This window comes from Bubalus bubalis, chromosome 1, assembly GCF_019923935.1.
Source record: "Bubalus bubalis isolate 160015118507 breed Murrah chromosome 1, NDDB_SH_1, whole genome shotgun sequence".
In the NCBI taxonomy this organism is placed as follows: domain Eukaryota; kingdom Metazoa; phylum Chordata; class Mammalia; order Artiodactyla; family Bovidae; genus Bubalus; species Bubalus bubalis.
In genome coordinates this window covers 156,756,511-156,775,749 of record NC_059157.1, presented here as the reverse complement: position 1 = coordinate 156,775,749, position 19,239 = coordinate 156,756,511, and the positions used below count along the sequence as shown (strand labels likewise).

The 19,239-nt window shown below is 36.8% G+C and overlaps 1 protein-coding gene across 1 annotated transcript in view; it reads left to right on the top strand.

Annotated features, from left to right (window-relative positions):
* Nucleotides 1–18,964, top strand: part of GMPS (guanine monophosphate synthase) — a 68,884-nt gene extending 49,920 nt beyond the window's left edge. Inside the window, exons 8-16 of the mRNA XM_006077366.4 lie at nucleotides 396–547; nucleotides 2,063–2,236; nucleotides 3,579–3,684; nucleotides 5,929–6,044; nucleotides 8,702–8,827; nucleotides 11,487–11,602; nucleotides 16,328–16,458; nucleotides 17,393–17,565; nucleotides 18,842–18,964. Of these exons, the coding sequence (XP_006077428.1) occupies nucleotides 396–547; nucleotides 2,063–2,236; nucleotides 3,579–3,684; nucleotides 5,929–6,044; nucleotides 8,702–8,827; nucleotides 11,487–11,602; nucleotides 16,328–16,458; nucleotides 17,393–17,565; nucleotides 18,842–18,943 (1,196 nt within the window). The 3' untranslated portion in view covers nucleotides 18,944–18,964. The remainder of the gene's footprint in view (nucleotides 1–395; nucleotides 548–2,062; nucleotides 2,237–3,578; nucleotides 3,685–5,928; nucleotides 6,045–8,701; nucleotides 8,828–11,486; nucleotides 11,603–16,327; nucleotides 16,459–17,392; nucleotides 17,566–18,841) is intronic.
* The last annotated feature ends 275 nt before the right edge of the window (nucleotides 18,965–19,239 follow it).

Genomic DNA, 19,239 nt, shown 5'->3' with positions numbered 1-19,239 from the left:
AGTATGTTTTTAGACATTAGGTTTTCACGGGACTGGTCACTGTGCAATTCCTAGGACTTTGATCCCTGTATATGTACCACTGCTTTGACTCCTTTTGGGGGATTTTGCTTGTTGCTCTGGTGAAGCACTGAATAGAGGGAAAGCAGTTAGCATAATTTGTGATAATATGGTCCTAGATAGTAAAATGCCACAGAATTCTCAAAGGAACAAAACTCAGTGAGTGCCCGTATATGGACTCTGTTAGTCATAGTTCATTGGTAGTTCTAGAATATGTAGGCAGTTTAAGGGGAGAATCAGAGGATCCATATAGGTTTTCTTTTTTGTAGTTGATCTACTACTTACTATTTTCAAAACTCTTCTGTTAGTTTAAAATATGCTTCTCTCCTCTTCCCCAGTGATAAATGCTGCTCATTCTTTCTACAATGGAACAACAACTCTACCAATATCAGATGAAGACAGAACTCCACGAAAGAGAATTAGCAAAACGTTAAATATGACTACAAGTCCTGAGGAGAAAAGAAAAATCATTGGGGATACTTTTGTTAAGGTACTTCTTAAATATTCTCAGTGTGTACTATTTTAAATGTGAATTTTAGTATTTTTTTCCTTGTCATTATACCAAATGGTCAAATTTTGTGACTAATTTTGATTCTTTTTTGGCTATGAGTTTTACTGTGTTTTGCTATTATACTGACTAATAGAAACTATTTTATGTTTTAAAAAACATGTACTTACATTGTCAGGCTGTTGTTTTAATTGCTTAAGAATAGATATTTTTAGTTGATACTAGATTTTAGTTCTTTGGATATTTCAATGGGTAGATGTCTTTTGGCTTTGATGGGGATGTTCTTATACCTTTTTGAATTATGTTAAATAAGCATTTGTCCTTCAGTTCAGTTCAGTTACTCAATCATGTCCAACTCTTTGCGACCCCATGAACCACAGCACGCCAGGCCTCCCTGTCCATTACCAACTCCTGGAGTCCACCCAAACCCATGTCTGTTGAGTCGGTGATGCCATCCAACCATCTCATCCTCTGTCGTCCCCTTCTCCTCCTGCCCTCAATCTTTCCCAGCATCAGGGTCCTTTCCAATGAGTCACCTCTTTGCATGAGGTGGCCAAAGTACTGGAGTTTCAGCTTCAACATCAGTCCTTCCAATGAATATTCAGGACTAATTTCCTTTAGGATGGACTGGTTGGATCTCCTTGAAGTCCAAGGGACTCTCAAGAGTCTTCTCCAACACCACAGTTCAAAAGCATCAATTCTTCGGCACTCAGCTTTCTTTATAGTCCAACTCTCACATCCATACATGACCACTGGAAAAACCATAGCTTTGACTAGACGGACCTTTGTTAACAAAGTAATGTCTCTGCTTTTGAATATGCTATCTAGGTTGGTCATAACTTTCCTTCCCAGGAGTAAGCTTCTTTTAATTTCCTGGCTGCAATCACCATCTGTAGTGATTTTGGAGCCCAGAAAAATAAAGTCAGCCACTGTTTCCACTGTTTTCCCATCTATTTGCCATGAAGTGATGGAACCAGATGCCATGATCTTAGTTTTCTGAATGTTGAGCTTTAAGCCAACTTTTTCACTCTCCTCTTTCACTTTCATCAAGAGGCTCTTTAGTTCTTCTTCACTTTTCTACCATAAGGGTGGTTTCATCTGCATATCTGAGGTTATTGATATTTTTCCCAGCAATCTTGATTCCAGCTGTGCTTCCTCCAGCCCAGCGTTTCTCATGATGTACTCTGCATATAAGTTAAATAAGCAGGGTGACAATATACAGCCTTGATGTACTCCTTTTCCTATTTGGAACCAGTCTGTTGTTCCATGTCCAGTTCTAACTGTTGCTTCTTGACCTGCATACAGATTTCTCAGGAGGCAGGTCAAGTGGTCTGGTATTCCCATCTCTTTCAGAATTTGTCTTTAAAGGAGTTTAATTTGAGGGTTGGTGGATTTCATCTCCTGGTTAGTACTGCAAAAGGACTCTTAGAAATTTAGCTGTAAGTATAAAATTTTGTTGTCTTGAAAAAAAATTTGTTTTACTCTTGTTGATTATAGATTGCTAATGAAGTAATTGGAGAAATGAACTTGAAACCAGAGGAGGTTTTCCTTGCCCAAGGTACTTTACGGCCTGATCTAATTGAAAGTGCATCTCTTGTTGCAAGTGGCAAAGCTGAACTCATCAAAACCCATCACAACGACACAGAACTTATCAGAAAGTTGAGAGAGGAGGTAAAAGCTTTTGAAATCTTGACCATAAAGCCTCTTTCCCTCCTTCACCATTTTTAAGTGTACAGTTCAATAGTTTTCAGTATATTTATATTGTTGTGAAACAGATCTGCATAACTTTTTCATTTTGCAAAACTGAAACTCTGTACCTGTTGAACAACAGCTAACCTTTTCTCCCTGTCTCTAACCCTTGATAATCTACCATTCTACTGTTTGTTTCAATGAATTTGACTATTTTAAATTCCTCTTATAAGCACAGTCATAGTTTTTGTGTTTTTGTGACTGACTTATTTCACTTAGTATAAGTCCTCAAGGTTCATCCATGTTGTAGCATGTGATAGGGTTTCCTTCCTTTTTAAGCTGAATAATACTCTATTGTATGTATATACACATATCACCAATGGGCATTTGGATTTCTTCCACTTTTTGGTTGCTGTGAACTTTGTTGTGCTGCTGTGAACATGGATTTGCAAATGTCTCTTTGAGCCCCTGCTTTCAATTCTTTTGGATATGTACTAAGAAGTGGGATATCTGAGTCTTAATGATAGTTTTATTTTTAGTTTTTTGAGGGACTTCCTTAATGTCTCATCAGCAGCTATACTATATTAAAATCCTACCAGTAGTGCAAAAAGCTTCCTATTTCTGCGTACCTTGCCCAACACTTGTTATTTTCTGTTCTTTTTTTAAAAGTAGCCATCCTAATGGATGTGAATTACCTGTCCCTTTTTATTATTTTAGGCATCCTAGTAGATGAGAAGTGGTAGGTATCTCATTGTGGTTTTGATTTGCATTTCCCTAATTGGCTAACGATGTCAGTCACCTTTTATGTGCTTATTGGCTCTTTGTATATCTTTGGATAAAAATCTATTCAGATCTTTTGCCCATTTTTAAATTGGCTTATTTATCTTTTTATTATTGAATTGCATGTGTTCTTTATGTAGTCTGGTTGCTGGTTATTAGATACATGATTTGCCTTCTGAGGGTTGTCTTTTCACTTTCTTGATGGTATCATTTGGAGAGCTAATTTTTAAACACTAGTATGTTTTCTGATTGACTTATATTACAATGAGAACTAGAGCAGAGATGTGTGGGTAAGTTTGCTCTGCTTTTTGTCTGTTTAAAAGGTTTGTGTTTAAAATGTATCTCAAAGAGATATATAAAAATCACTAAAATATCTAATTCCTTAAAAAGACAAAGGAAGAAATACTTTAAAAGATGAAGTTTTAAAAATGATTTTTAAAGGTAAAAGACAACAGGAAAAGTGAGTAATTTGTTGTTCTTTGTTTTTCGTGTCATTTTGGTTACTATTATAATTTGTATTAATTGGCCTTTTTCTTTCATGTAGGGAAAAGTAATAGAACCTTTGAAAGATTTTCATAAGGATGAAGTAAGAATCTTAGGCAGAGAACTTGGACTTCCAGAAGAGTTAGTTTCCAGGCATCCATTTCCAGGTAAGAAATGTAGTTCTGTTTGGTTTGCCATTATGTCTTCATGTTGAACAAGAATCAATTCAGACATGTTTTGAAGTAATTTATCATCTTAGAGAATATGTAACTTGAAAGAAAGGAAAGGATGGGTAGGAAATAAACATTGTTTTTAGTGCCTACTGTATATATTTCATTTTATTAAATACTCATTTTTAATTATATGTATATTTAAGTGTTGCATTATCCTTGTGTAAATAAGTTGACATGTAATGTTGCCATCAGATAAGAAAACCAAGAAATATTTTAATAACATTGCCATATAATTCTCAGTGTTAGAACTTGGGTTTTTATGTTCTTTCTACTATACTATGATGTATTCCAGATAGTAATTAACTAGAAATAAGAGAAGTGTGACACAAAGTAGCAAACTGAATGCTTCACCAGTGGCAACCCAGAACTGTCCCCTTGCCCTGCATCTTGTAGGGAGGCAGGGAGTTTTTTGCTGTTGTGTTTTAAAAGCTGGAACTGAATTGTGCCGTATTTCCCATTGCTGCTGAAACCATGCATAGAAGACACGCTGCCTTTGTGCGTTGTCACGTATCTTAATGTCAGTCCTTTGCTGTACATGACATAAAATAAGTTGGTTTTGTTTTAGTGTAGTACAGATTTTTTTGTTGTTTTTTAGTTTTGCTTTTACAGGTGGTAGAGAGTCTTCCTGCAGTGCGGGAGACTCAGGTTTGATCCCTAGGTCCAGAAGATCCCCTGGAGAAGGAAATGGCAACCCACTCCAGTTTCTTGCCTGGAAAACCCCCATGGACAGAGGACCCTGGCATGCTACAGTCCATGGTCTCGCAGAGTCAGACATGACTGAGTGACTTCACTTTGCACTTTAAAACTCAGTTCTCTGAAACCCTTATCCCCTGACTGACTTGTCTGAATGGATGAACCATTTGTTTTCACAGTGCTGTATGTAACTCATTCGTGAACAAATGAAAATATTCCATTTTTAAGTAGTCATAAAAATATTAATAATTAGAGGTGATATTTGTTAATTAGGACTGTAAGCAAGTCTTAACCTGTTTTTGTTTTGAGTTCTTGAGCATGGCACATCTTCTACCTCAGTTCCTATGTCTCTATGATAGTTATTAGGTGATGAGTCGAAAGTGATCTAATCAAATTAAGAAGAATAGTTAGTGTTTCTTGAGTACTAGTGTGAGCTAGGCATTCTGGTAAATATTTTGCATATATTATGTTATTTGATCCTCACAATAACAACTACTGTTATCCTGTTGTCCAGTTGAGGGAATTTAGGGACAGAGGCTAGTTTGCCAAAAGTTACACAGACTGAGTTTGAAACCAGGAGTCTAGCCCCACTAAGGCCTCCTCAATACTGATTACTCTTAGCTACCATATTGCCTCCATCAATAGTGTTACAAAGATAATGACCCACATAAAGATTAGCACTTGTTTATGTTACTAACTTCAATTCTGGTATTCGAGATGTTCAGTCCCAATGTGTGTTGGCAAAGAATTGTGTCTGCAAGTAGTTTTAAGTAGATTGGCACATAATATTGTGTATTAAAAATAATTATTAGAGAATTTTGAGGTTCTTAATACGTGTACTATGAAAATAAGAGATGGAAATAACTGATAGGAAGAGAATTGAGGCATTCTAAAAGTGATGAGTTGTATGGGAAACTAATAGCTGCATTTCATGTTAAACACTTTAGAAACCCTAAAGTGTATATGTCAATTATATTTCAATAAAAGCAGTATCTTGTGACACAGAGCTAAAAATATATCTGGTAGGGGAGAGGTGAGTAGTGTTCACGAGTAGACAGAAGGCAACTGCACTTTACTGGATGCTATACATGGGCACTTAGAGCACACGAAGTCACTGGATAAGTGACTCTCCCAAAAGTGGGATTAGATGGAGCATGAGGGCTCCAGCGACAGCCTGGGCCTGGGGCCTGCACCCTGATGGAGGCGGAGCGGCTGCTGTGGAGCTCGTGGGAGGAAGGGTGAGGGAGCGGAGCCAGGGGGCCGCCGGGGGCTCAGCACTGCTGCCGAACCTGGGGCCCCCCTCGTGACCCGGCAGCTGCTCCAGTGCTGGCTGGAGGGTCTGTCCCAGGTGCCCGTTTGTAGGGTCCTTCCTCACACCCCCAGGAGGGGCAGCATCCAATAAAAACTCTGTCCAGGGGGAAAAAAAATAAGATTTTATATTAAATATAACATTTATATTAAATATAATTGTACTCCCTTCTTTAGGTCCTGGCCTGGCAATCAGAGTAATATGTGCTGAAGAACCTTATATTTGTAAGGATTTTCCTGAAACTAACAATATTTTGAAAATAGTAGCTGATTTTTCTGCAAGTGTTAAAAAGGTAATTTGTGTTAAATTTGTATATTATAGGAGCTTTAAAAAGATACAGCTAATCAGTACGAGGAATTGAATGGATTCTTGTTATATTTCAGTATTTACAATGAATTAATTAGGGTTTTATTACTTGAAAATTCAGAGATATTTAACCTTTGGAAATGACTATGAAGACAGTATTCTACAGAGGCTCTTAAATGCAGACTTCTCTTTTAAGCTATTCTATATATCAGCTATTCTATATATTTTAACAGACTAGATACTTTGAATTCCTGAAAATAAAATACTTGATATCAAGTATTTTAAAACACCCTTTCATATGTCTTGTGAGAAAGTAAGGGAGATCATTTTAGTTCCAAACTGAGGATGATTGAGAAGTCTTCAGTTCTTCTGTATATTTGGTGCTTAAAATTTATAATCTAGATTAAAGTGGGCTTTGGTTGGTAGTGCTTTTGAGTGTCGGAAAAGAAGCAATGTAAATTACCTTTGGAGTCTCTTCAACTGGGCTTCAGAGAATCCCCATAAATAGGACTTTAACAGATATAAGCTTATAATAAAAAACTACAAAATACATCTAAAAGTAAGGCACAATGAATGAGAGCTAGTAGAAGATGACCCTCAAGCACTTCAGGTACTGGAATTAGCAACAAATCATACATAAAGTACAAAGAAATAAAAGAAGCAATTGTTAATGAGAGTAAGGTATATAAAGTGCCTGGGAGCTTTGAAAAAAAATTAAGTTCTAGAAATGAAAATAACTGAAATTAAAAAGAGCTAAAGAGAGAGTTAGTGAACTTGAATTATCCAGAAATTGGAACAAAGCATCAAAGAGAAAATATGATTAGAAGAGGTTAAGACAAAATGAGAACGCCAACTTAAATGTATATCCTGAAGGAGATAGACAAAAGTATTTGAATTCTGCCACACTTTTGAAAGGGCTTCCCTGGTGACTCATTTGCAGAGAATTGGACACGACTAAGTGATTAAGTACAGCACAGCACACTATTGAAAGACACCATGCCTCAGATTTAGGAAATATAGTACCTCCTAATCAGGGTAAAGGAGAACAATTTGACATCTAGTAGGCATAACTATGTGGGCTTCCCTGGTGGCTCAGAGGTGAAGAATCTGCCTGCAGTGCAGTAGCCACAGGAGAAGCGGGTTCAATCCCTGGGTGGGGAAGATCCCCTGAAGAAGGGCATGGCAGCCCACGCCAGTATTCTTGCTTGTAGAATTTCATGGACAGAGAAGCCTGGCGGGCTACAGTCCATAAGGTCGCAGAGAGTTGGTCACAACTGAAGTGACTTGGCACACACAGAAGCATAACTGTGGAAACTACAGGCTGCCAAAGACAAAGCAACTGCATAAAGGAAATACTATTATGCAGGCTGTGAAAGGAACAGTAAAAGCAGGAAGAATTCAAAATGCCAAGAGAAAATACTTGTGAACAATAGTGAACAGATAAATCATCTCAAAGAACTTGGGCGAAATAAAGCTGTTTTCACAGAAACAGAATTTATTGCCAATAGTCTATTACTTAAGGAGCTAAAGGCAGTGGTTCTCAACCCTGGTTGTACATTAGACAGGGGAAGCTTTTGAAATATACTGTGCTTGGACCCCTTCTGCCTAGAATTTATTTAATTGATGTGTAATGCGACCTGAGTGTACTAAGTAATTTGAGTGTGTAGCTAGGTTTGAGGACCACTGTTTTAAAGAACTGACTAGAGAAGAAAGAAGGGGATCCTAGTTTGAATGGTCTGAGATACAGGAAGCAAATAAAATGGTAAATGGGTAAAATTAAACAGACAGGCTGTATAAACTGATCTCAGTTTTGGTGTTTATTTTAAAGAAAATACAACATACAGCTAAAATAGCTTGTAAGGCATGGGAGGATTGATTGGAGTTAAAGCATTCAAAGACTGTTGTATTGCTTGCCAGATGAGCACAGATTGATTCTCTTTTGTTAAAGATCCCCACTTAAGGGGAGCTGCTAAAGAATGAAAATAGAAGGTTTAACTTCACAACTAGTAAAGGGGAAATAAATGAATTTGGAAAAATCCTCAGTTCAGAGAAATGTGAGAAAGGAGAAAGAAACATAAAAAGTGGACATACAAATAGAAACTACTGAATAAACTGGGAGAATGGAATTGAACCTTATTATTAATTAAAAGACAACATCTTTAGTTAGGACATAATTGTCAAACTAGATTGAGGAGTAAAATCTAACTATAGTCTGTTTACCAAGGGATAGAAAGAGGGAAGGTAAAAGAATAGAAAAGGATAAAAGAATAGAAAAACATATATTCAATACCAGGCAAATAAACTGATAAATTCATTTCAGACAAAGTTGACTTTATAACAAAAAATTTCCCTGGAGATAAGGAGAATTTGACTCGTGAGGTGTCCCTTGCCGGTGACAGAGGAAAGGGCTCCGTGTGTATAAATCTTATCTGTATTTCCTGTCCTAATATTTAACTTTGCATAGCCCTGGCCCTCAGAGATGAAATTCTGACAACACTGCATAGCACACACAAGTTAGAAATACCAAATAGAATCTATTGCTTATAAACTAGAAAGTATAGATACGTAAGACAGTAATAGGTACCAAAAGAGTGACTACCTTATTTCTTGAAATCCTAAGAAGTATGTCTTTGGTTTTCTTAGCCACATACGCTATTACAAAGAGTTAAAGCCTGCACGACAGAAGAGGATCAGGAAAAGCTGATGCAAATTACAAGTCTGCACTCACTTAATGCCTTCCTGCTACCAATTAAAACCGTGGGTGTGCAGGTGAGTTGTGTGAATTCACTGACCTGTGACATAACTTCTGCTGCTCTTTCTGCTAATATTGAAATAAGAAATGAAAATTAAATATGGAAGTGTATACAAGTTTAAAAATGTAAAAAGGCAATATTTTATGAATGCTTATGGAGCGAATAAGGTTGTAGGAACTAAATATTCAGGCTGGGATTTTGTAGTTTTGAAACACCTATCATCTATAACCAATTGTAAAACTTCAAAGAATGAATTGTCATAGGATTGACTTGCTTTTGCTTTGAAGGACAGGAACTGAGAGGTCATGTCCTCATTTATCCTTCTTGATGTGAAATGTTCTGTGGCTTTAGAAGTCTCGGACTGCAGGAAAGGCCCTGCATGCCTGTTCTCAGCTTGTGTTTTCCTTAAACCCGTGTCCTCTGCCTCTTCAGCATGTCTTCTCTCTTCCTCTGAGATGTGATAATGTACAACTAACATTTTCAGTATTTGTTGTGCAGTCTTTCCAATTGTAAAAGCATGTGACTATAATATAGTTCTCATTTTTGAAATACTATTCAGAAATAGATTATATTAAGTTTGCCTTTGTTTACATGATCATCAAGTGAGTTTCTAGGGGGAAGAGCTTGGGAGGATAGGGAAGGAGTAAGGTTTATTTTCTGTGAGTTAGGATTTGAAGTTAAATGGAAACCAGAAAAGGTGTCAGTAATTCTACTAAAAATTTGGGTGAGTGCCAGTTAGTGGGTTAATGTAGTTATAATGTTCTCTTAAAGTAGAATTAAGTATGAAAAGAAATGTTTTACAGATCTAACTCTTTTCCCTAAATATGTGAATCTGAGCCCATTCTTTTAAATTCCCCTTTCTCCTGAATTCATGTAGCCCTGTTTTTAAATAAACAGTAAAACTTCATTGTTCTTTTATAATTAAACTAAAATATTTTAGTTCATGGAAATGATATGGGACAGTTATTTCCCCCTTTCTCCCTCTTTCAGGGTCCTTATGTGAAAGCTACTTACATTGTTTTTAAATCAAATTGAAATAACTGTTCCTGGAATTGTAAAAATAATTTTCTTTCAATGGTATATGGATTATCTCATCATAGATTCATTTTGAAAATCATGATATGCTATTTCAGGCAGATATTACCCTACTTAATAAAAATAGAAGAGCAGACAGGTTGACCCCCTGCCCCTCCAGTTCTAACTAGGTCTGTTGTAAAAAACTTGGAGCTCTGTATGCTGACTTCTCATTTTTTGATAAGTTCATAGATAATACTATGGATAAATAAATATAATTTGTAGGATGAATGATTTCTTTTTAAAAAATGATTTAACATATGCACACTACTATATATGAAATAAACAACTGTAGTACAGGAAACTATAACTATAATGGAAAAGAATCTGAAAAAGAGTATGTATATGTTTGTATAACTAAATCACTTTGTATACTTGAAACTAACATAGCATTGTAAATTAACTACACTTCATTTTTAAAAAATGACGTTTATTCAGACTGTATTACTTTTCCTGTCAAAATAGAAGTTTCTTTTGTTGTTAGTTATCTTTTAGTCTCTTAGGTCTTTGGAGCTGAGACTTAGAAATCCAGATAAAAATCATAATTCATGGTTAGTGTAGCAATGAGGTTTATTTTCTAAATATCAAAATAAACTACTTGTTAAAAAAAAAAGAAAAATCAAAGGCACAATACATTTAAAAACTAAATCTCCCTATTTTTGCTCTATAGTTAAATGTCCTTTCAGAATCATTTAGAATGAGAATGAAAGGAAATTATTTGACACATTGTACATCACCTTTTTCTTTTTAACCGAGCATCATGAACTTCTTTTCATGCCATTGCAAGTAGATTCTTATTGTTAACTGTTGCCTTATATTCCATGTATGATTATACCATCATTTATTTAATTATTCTCCTACCAATGGACATTTAAACCATTTTCACATCATTATTATAGGCAAGTAATCTTATTTCTTCAAGGAGTTATTTCATGTGTTTCGGTAATATTTCTTGGATTAAAGAGCATGTGTGCTTTAAACTTTAATAGATACTATTATATTAGCATTCAAATAGTCTGAATTCTTATATTCTCAAGTTTACTGCATATTTGGTAATTATTTAATCTTGTAAGTTACTTTTCAGTTTTTTACAAAGCAAATTACTTGGATTAAACAAGACAGATGAAAAAGAATCAGTATTATCAGTTTTATTCGCTTGTTTTAAAATTTGCTTTCTTTACTTATTTTAAAACTAACTCATTTTAAAGGAATAAATTATTTTTATATCTGACTTGAGAATCCTTTATCCATCTGATAAATATGGACAGATCTTGTCTCCCAAATTAGGTGTGCTGGCTGTCTGTATGTAGTTAAGCAGATATTTGGAATGAAATCCCAATGGATCTCATGTGTATGTTGAATAAATTGTTGAAATTACTGTAACACTTTATAATGTCTAAGGTGATTTAAGTAGAATTTAATGGGGAATTTTTATTTAGGATTTATTTATGTTGTTAGCAAAATATCCATATATATTTTTAGTCAAGCATATTTTTGTTAAAAGTACTTTCCATGGTGTCACCATGCATGAAGTATTTTCCATTCCATCTTTTGATTTATATAAAATCAATAAAAATTATCAATTGTATTTTTATTTTTAGGGTGACTGTCGTTCTTACAGTTATGTGTGTGGAATCTCCAGTAAGGATGAGCCTGACTGGGAATCTCTTATTTTCCTGGCTAGACTTATACCTCGTATGTGTCACAACATTAACAGGTATGTTCTGCAGCTGGCAGCGCGGTGAGATGTAGTATAAGGCTGTGATTTTTTTTTTTTAAGGTCTTCCCATTGTTGAAAGACAGCTTAGGTCACAACCCAGCAGGTATTTAATAATACTTAGTATTTTGTTTGTTCATTGCAGTACAATCATCTACTTATTAAAAAAATTTTTGAGGTAAATAGGATGGCTTTTATTGAATAGTTTTAGTATGAAATTTAAAGACTTTAAAAATGTCTGATTAGCAACTTACACTATTTGTTTTATGATGTTTTATTCTAGAAAGATTGAAAAAAATGTACAAGTTACTTACTATTAGGGACTTGGTCAATTTAATAATCATTACAAAGTAAAGATACAAACACACCAGATATCATTAAAATAACTGCCTTAAATGTTTTAAAAATTTTGAACTTAGTTCTTCAGATCCAGTTTTCCTTTAATTTGCACATAAATTTCTTATGTCAGGTATATCAACAGCTGATTTATAACCTATATGTAATACTCAGTAGCATTGTCTCCTTTACAGTTCAAAAATCTTACTCATTTAGTACCAGATTGCTAATTAAATGTTCTTATTTCACAGTTTTTTACTCTTGTCTATTTCCTTCATGAGTATTAGGCAGTTGAGAATCAAAAAGGATTACTTGAGATTTCAGTTTACTCAAATTAACGACAGTTTATAAACCTACCTGTTGGTGTTTACTTAGCAGGGTGTGTACATTTCTCTTTTTTTGGCCGTTCCTCATGGCTTGTGGGATCTTAGGTCCCTGACCAGAGGTTGAACCCATGCCCTCAGCAGTGAAAGCGCAGGGTTGTAACCTTTGGACTACCAGGGAATTTCCGGGGTGTGTATATATCTGTACTGTTGTGGCTAGTGTTTTTGGCTGTTGTTGGCCTTTAAGAAAAGAAGTCAGAGGGAAGTCACATTTTTACCAATGGGAACATGTTAAAAGGCTTGCATAGATGAACCAAAGGCCTCCAAATATAGATACACCTTTAATACACTGAAAAGAGTGAATTATTAATAAATAATGGTAAATTTGTAATTGCCTATTTTGAATGGAGGTAATTGTCTTGGTTAAAATAATGGTTTAAAATTCTAAAATGCTAGTACCTAAATAAACTTCATTGGTCATACAGAAAATTCCCTTTCACTAAGTTTGCCTCCATTGCTTTACTATATAATTAGTATATTTTTCATTTTGCAGCATTCTTATAGTTTCATCTGTCTCTGTCCTTTTCTTTTACCAAAGGGCCCTTACCCTTGTTTAAACTTTATCTCTGTCCTTTTGTATTCTATTCTTTCTGCCTGTCTTTTCTGTTTTTCCTCGTTTCTCTCTCCCTCCATTCTTAATCTTTCCTCACTTCCCAAAAAGGAAAAAAAATCAACAACCAATAAACAAAAAACTAGATTTTAAAAATATGAACCTAGCAAGCCCCTAAAAAACGTATTTGGTGATTTTTAAATTTTTGGGGGTGGGGGGATTGGAATTTAAGTAACTTTTTTAAAAAGCTTTCAATTTTTGCCAACCCCTGCCCCGCCCCCCTAGTTTGCATGGTGGAATCTTTGTGTAGAGAGGGACGGTTCCAGTTTTACTGTCCTACACAGGATGGAAGACAGCTTGTCTCTGTACATATTCTATGACCACTCTTGTTTGAAATAAATAAGACAAAAAGGAGCAAGTTAATGGCATTCTCTTGCCTAGTTGCTTTTTCCTCTAAGGATTATGAGCTCTAGGAAGCATATTGCTTTAAAGTGTGGCTTACTTTCAATACATGGGATGAAACTGTTCCTGTGAAAGTATGTTTGGAAGGAGGCAGTGAAGCAGTTGGTAGTTTTGATCGGATGCTTTTTTCTTCTGTATGTTTGTTTTTTTCTAAGTACCTATTAATAAGAAGGGGAAAAGGCATTGTTAAACTTCCCCTTGGTAGTTGCAGGGGAGATTTATTTTCTCTGCTAAAGACAGATATGGCTAAGGAAAAGGGATAGTTGCCTGCTGGCTGAGAGCTGGATTGGAAAGAGCCAGGTGGCACTTGTCTCTGTCCCCTTCTCTCTCTTGTTTTCTGGGTGAAGTTTATAGAACAGATTCCCCAAATCAGCAGTAAGATTCCCCTTGAGTTGTTGTACTTATTTGATACTAATTTCTTTAAGCTATCTTCCAAATTCTACTTTTATTAATTAACATCTGCAACGTATCTTCATAAGTTTCAGACATTTACTTGAAGCCGTAATGAGTCATTCCTTTTCCAACAAGTCTTACTTTGGTGACATTTACCCCCCACCCGCTTACTAGTTATTTAAATTTTTGGCTTTGCTGGGTCTTCGTTGCTGTGCAAGGGCTTTTTCTAGTTACTGCTGGCAGGCTTCTCATTGCAATGGCTTCTTGTTGCAGAGCACAGGTTCTAGGGCCTGTGGGCTTCAGTAGTTGTGTTGCATAGGCTCAGTTGCTCTGTGGCACGTGGGATCTTCCTGGACCAGGATCAAACCCATGTCCCCTTCATTGGCAGGCAGATTATTAACCAAAGGACCACTGTTTATTTTAAGAATGGCTTCCCTGGTGCCATTCTTTTATTCATGAAATATGTACATAGTGAAATAAGAATCTTTCTTCGGGATCAGTGTTCTCCAAAGTGTAAAAAAAAAAAAAAAATGTATAGCTTCATCTTGGAGGTTACCAGTGCATATTAGCATATTACAGTGTCTGAAGTTTTGTTATCAGTCAGTTCAGTCACTCAGTCTTTGTGACCCCATGGACTGCAGCACACCAGGCCTCCCTATCCACCACGAACTCCCGAAGTCTACTCAAACTCATGTCCATTGAGTTGGTGATGCCATCCAACCACCTCATCCTCTGTCATCCTCTTCTCCTCCCACCTTCAATCTTTCACAGCCTCGGGGTCTTTTCAGATGAGTCAGTTCTTCGCATCAGGTGGCCAAAGTATTGGAGTTTCAGCTTCAACATCAGTCCTTCCAGTGAATATTCAGGGCTGATTTCCTTTAGGATGGACTGGTTGGATCCCCTTGCAGTCCAAGGGACTCTCAAGAGTCTTCTTCAACACCACAGTTCAAAAGCATCAATTCTTCGGCACTCAGCTTTCTTTATAGTCCAACTCTCACATCCATACATGACCACTGGAAAAACCATAGCTTTGACTAGACGGACCTTTGTTGACAAAGTAATGTCTCTGCTTTTTAATATGCTGTCTAGGTTGGTCAAAACTTATCTTTCAAGGTGCAAGCGTCTTTTAATTTCATGGCTGCAATCACCATCTGTAGTGATTTTGGAGCCCCCAAAAATAAAGTCTGACACTGTTTCCACTGTTTCCCCATCTATTTGCCATGAAGTGATGGGACCAGATGCCATGATCTTAGTTTTCTGAATGTTGAGTTTTAAGCCAACTTTTTCACTCTCCTCTTTCACTTTCATCAACAGGCTCTTTAGTTGTTCTTTGCTTTCTGCCATAAGGGTGGTGTCATCTGCATATTTGCATTATTGATATTTCTCCCGGCAGTCTTGACTCCAGTTTGTGCTTCATCCAGCCCAGCGTTTCTCATGATGTATTTTGCGTGTGAGTTAAATAAGCAGGGTGACAATATACAACCTTGACGTACGCCTTTTCCTATTTGGAACCAGTCTGTTCCATGTCCAGTTACAACTGTTGCTTCCTGACCTGAGTACAGATTTCTCAAGAGGCAGGTCAGGTGGTCTGGTATTCCATCCCTTGAAGAATTTTCCACAGTTTGTGGTCATCCACAGTCAATGACTTTGGCATAGTCAATAAAGCAGAAGTAGATGTTTTTCTGGAACTCTCTTGCTTTTTCGATGATCCAACAGATGTTGGCAATTTAATCTCTGGTTCCTCTGCCTTTTCTAAAACCAGCTTGAACATCTGGAAGTTCATGGTTCACGTATTGTTGAAGCCTGGCTTGGAGAGTTTTGAGCATTACTTTACTCGTGTGTGAGATGATGCAGTTGTGCAGTAGCTTGAGTATTCTTTAGCATTGCCCTTAAAACCTATTTATTTAATTCATTTTTCCCCCAGGCTTTTGTGAATTGATTTCCTAGGGCTACCATAACAAGTCACCACAAACTAGAAGGCTTAACACAATAAAAATATATCACGTCATAGTTCTGGAGGCTATAACTCTGATATCAAGGGTGGTCTCAGCAGGGCATTGCTCTCTCTGAAGGGTCTAGGGGAGAATCCTTCTCTTCTTCATAGTTTCTGATGTTTGCTGGCAGTCGTTGCCTTGAGGCAGTCGAACTCCAGACTCCATCTCCATCTTTACATGGCCCTCTCTTCTCCGTGTGTCTGTCTTTCCGGATTGCCTTTTGCTTAGAAGGACACCCACCAATCATTGGATTAGCCTCCTGCCCCTGCCCCAGATTATGACCTTTATTCAATTACATTTGCAAGGACCCTGTTTTCACCCCCAGATTTGAGATGAACATGAAGTTTTGGGTATACTTTTCAATCCAGTACATTAAATGGAAAGAGGATTGTGATAATCAAGTTTATCTTCACACCAGTATTTCAGAGAATGTATTTTGAGAAAGGTTCAGACAACAAATACCTTCTATAATCCTGTCCTTCCCATTGGGGATTTAAAGTGGGTAAGAGACGGGCCTAAGGACAAATGCAAAAAATGTTATTTTATGTGCTTTGTTTCCTCATACTAAAATGTATTTTCTTTATAATTTTCACTTCCTTCCTTCTAGAGTTGTTTATATATTTGGCCCACCAGTTAAAGAACCTCCTACAGATGTTACTCCCACTTTCTTGACCACAGGGGTGCTCAGTACTTTACGCCAAGCTGATTTTGAGGCCCATAACATTCTCAGGGAATCTGGTAAGTTGCCCATTTTGTTCATCACTACATGCTTCAACTAGATTTTGAAAGCTTGGCTTTATGATTTTTAGTAGGAGGATTCAGCTTTTAGTATTATTATTTTAATTCTCTGGGTAGTTCTGTGACATTGCCTTATCTATATAGAATTTACTCATATTTATGGTCACTTGCAGACATGCACAAAGTGACAGAAAATTTGAGTTGCTCAACTCAGATGTTCCCAGCTGAGGTTGAAGATGGCAGTCCTCTGTCTTGTTTCAGCTCTGTTTCTGTAAAAAGTGTCTTTTTTGTCATCTATTTAATGCCATGTTGTTTTGCATTTTCATGCTTTTTGTTGGTGATTTCACTGTTTAAAAATGTCCTCTAAGCTTAGTGCTGAGGTGCTGCTGACTAGGTTCCTAAGCATAGGAAGACTATCATGCGCCTTACTGAGAAAACAGGTGTGTTAGATAAGCTTCTTTCAAGCTAGAGTTACAGTGCCATTGGCTGTGAGCTCACAGTTAATGAATCTACAATAGATATTGAGCAAGGTGTCTTTAAACAGAAAACACATAAAGAAAGGTTATATATTGATCAGTTGATGAATATGTTATGACTAGAGGCTTGCAATACCCTAACTCTGGATTCCCTCTAGGGTTAGTGGCTCAGTATTTTCTTATTCTGTGTTTGCAGTATCAAAGATAATTACATGAATAATGAATTGACTTATATGTATAGCACATCACTGCAGTCATCAGACTCTATAATTTGTATTTGTGATTGCATTTGCTTACGGTGCTATGAGAGTAGCTGAATACAGTACATGATGACAGTCCTGAGAAGAGCTGTGTCTGTTGTGTGTGATTTTAGATCCTGTGTGGAAGGATTTAATTGAACTGAGAGTGCTTTCCTATGGCATGGTGATTGATTCTACATGTTAACTTCCTTTCTCTAGGGTATGCTGGGAAAATCAGCCAGATGCCAGTGATTTTGACACCTTTGCATTTTGATCGGGACCCACTTCAGAAGCAGCCTTCTTGCCAGAGATCTGTGGTTATTCGAACCTTTATTACTAGTGATTTCATGACTGGTATACCTGCAACCCCTGGCAATGAGATCCCCGTAGAGGTAATATATACATTTTTTTCTGATGTACATATTTAATACCTTAACATTTTATAATAATGGTGAATGGGATAGGCTGTGGCAATGTTGATATTTCTGAGGTTGGTTTTCTGTTCATAAAATAGGCTCTCATTTTTTAATGTACACATAATTCATTATTTAATACATTATAGTAGGAAAAGGCCCTAAGTTTATTAACCTCTCCTCCAGATGTCTGATTATTATGTGGAGACTCCCAACTCTAATCTATCTTTTTATCTAATCGTGCCAACCTCTGCCTTATAAATAGTGTCCTCCAAGTTAAAAAAGAAAACCCTAGGAGTGAAGAAGAGTTGATTAGATATAAGGATGAGATTTAATAGCATTATGGCCAGGCACCCATGAATTTCTTCATGCTCTGCCAACTAGCAATTACAGTTTTGATCCCCATCTTCTTTCTTGTTATCCCTCCACTAGAGTGTTCTTTCCAGAGGAGCTGTTTCTAAGATAGCAAGTAAAAGTCAAAGCAAGACTTTATTAGTTGTACCACTGTTCCAGGACTCTAATACAGGGCTCTGATTATATTACTAGCTAGTATAGATATGTGGATTGGAGAATGTGGCTTAGAGTCTGTTTTCCCTTAGGCTTGCATTTGCCCAGTCTCTGGCCAGTTAGGTGACAAGGCCTTCCTCGTCTATACATGTAGCAATGATTATTATTACCTGTGTTATGTGCCACCTTAGTGGCCTCTGAGTTGTGAGCCACAGAGAACCTGTGAAGCGTTGTTTTCCACCCATTAAGTCACATGCTTGGATGCTGTAGCAGTGTCAGGTTGCTATAAATGCTTCTAAACATTTGCTGTGGACCAGTAACACCCATGACTTGCAGACTGCACTTTGAGTACTACTGAATTTAAGTTACTTAAATCTGTAGAGTCATTACATAAATTAATCATAAATGTATCCCATATACCTAGGAAGTGAAAGTTGCTCATTTGTATTCGACTCTTTGCGACTCCATGGACTGTATAGCCCATGGAATTCTCCATGCCAGAATACTGGAGTGGGTTGCCATCCCCTTCTCTAGGGGATCTTCCCAATCCAGGGACAGAACCCAGGTCTCCTGCATTGCAGGTGGATTCTTTACCATCTGAGCCACAAGGAAAGCCCATATACCTAGAGAACAGTGGTGAAAATAGATTGTGTTTTAATTTGAAATTACAAATGAAATTACAAATTCTAGCCCTGTTGAACATGCAATGGACTCTAGCTCTTTATTTATAATCTTTGTTTTATAACAGGTGGTGTTAAAGATGGTCACTGAGATTAAGAAGATTCCTGGTATTTCTCGAATTATGTATGACTTAACATCAAAGCCCCCAGGAACTACTGAGTGGGAGTAATAAACTTCTTGTTCTACTAAAGTTCCGTGTGCAGTTTAAATTGTTTAGAAACCATTCCCAGTATTGAATGCAGTACTGTTAAAAGTGTTACTGGAGCAACCACATCACATCTGAATTCTCTGCAGCAAAAGTCTACGGCTTAAGAGCTGATCTGGGGATAACTAAAAGGGACTGAAGAGTTCGTACGGGTATAATCAAAGCACCATTGCCTACACTCAGACAGACTGACACTGCTTTTGCCTTTACCTCTGTCTCACTTGTTCTTTATGTATAAATTCACTGTGTCTATTGATGTC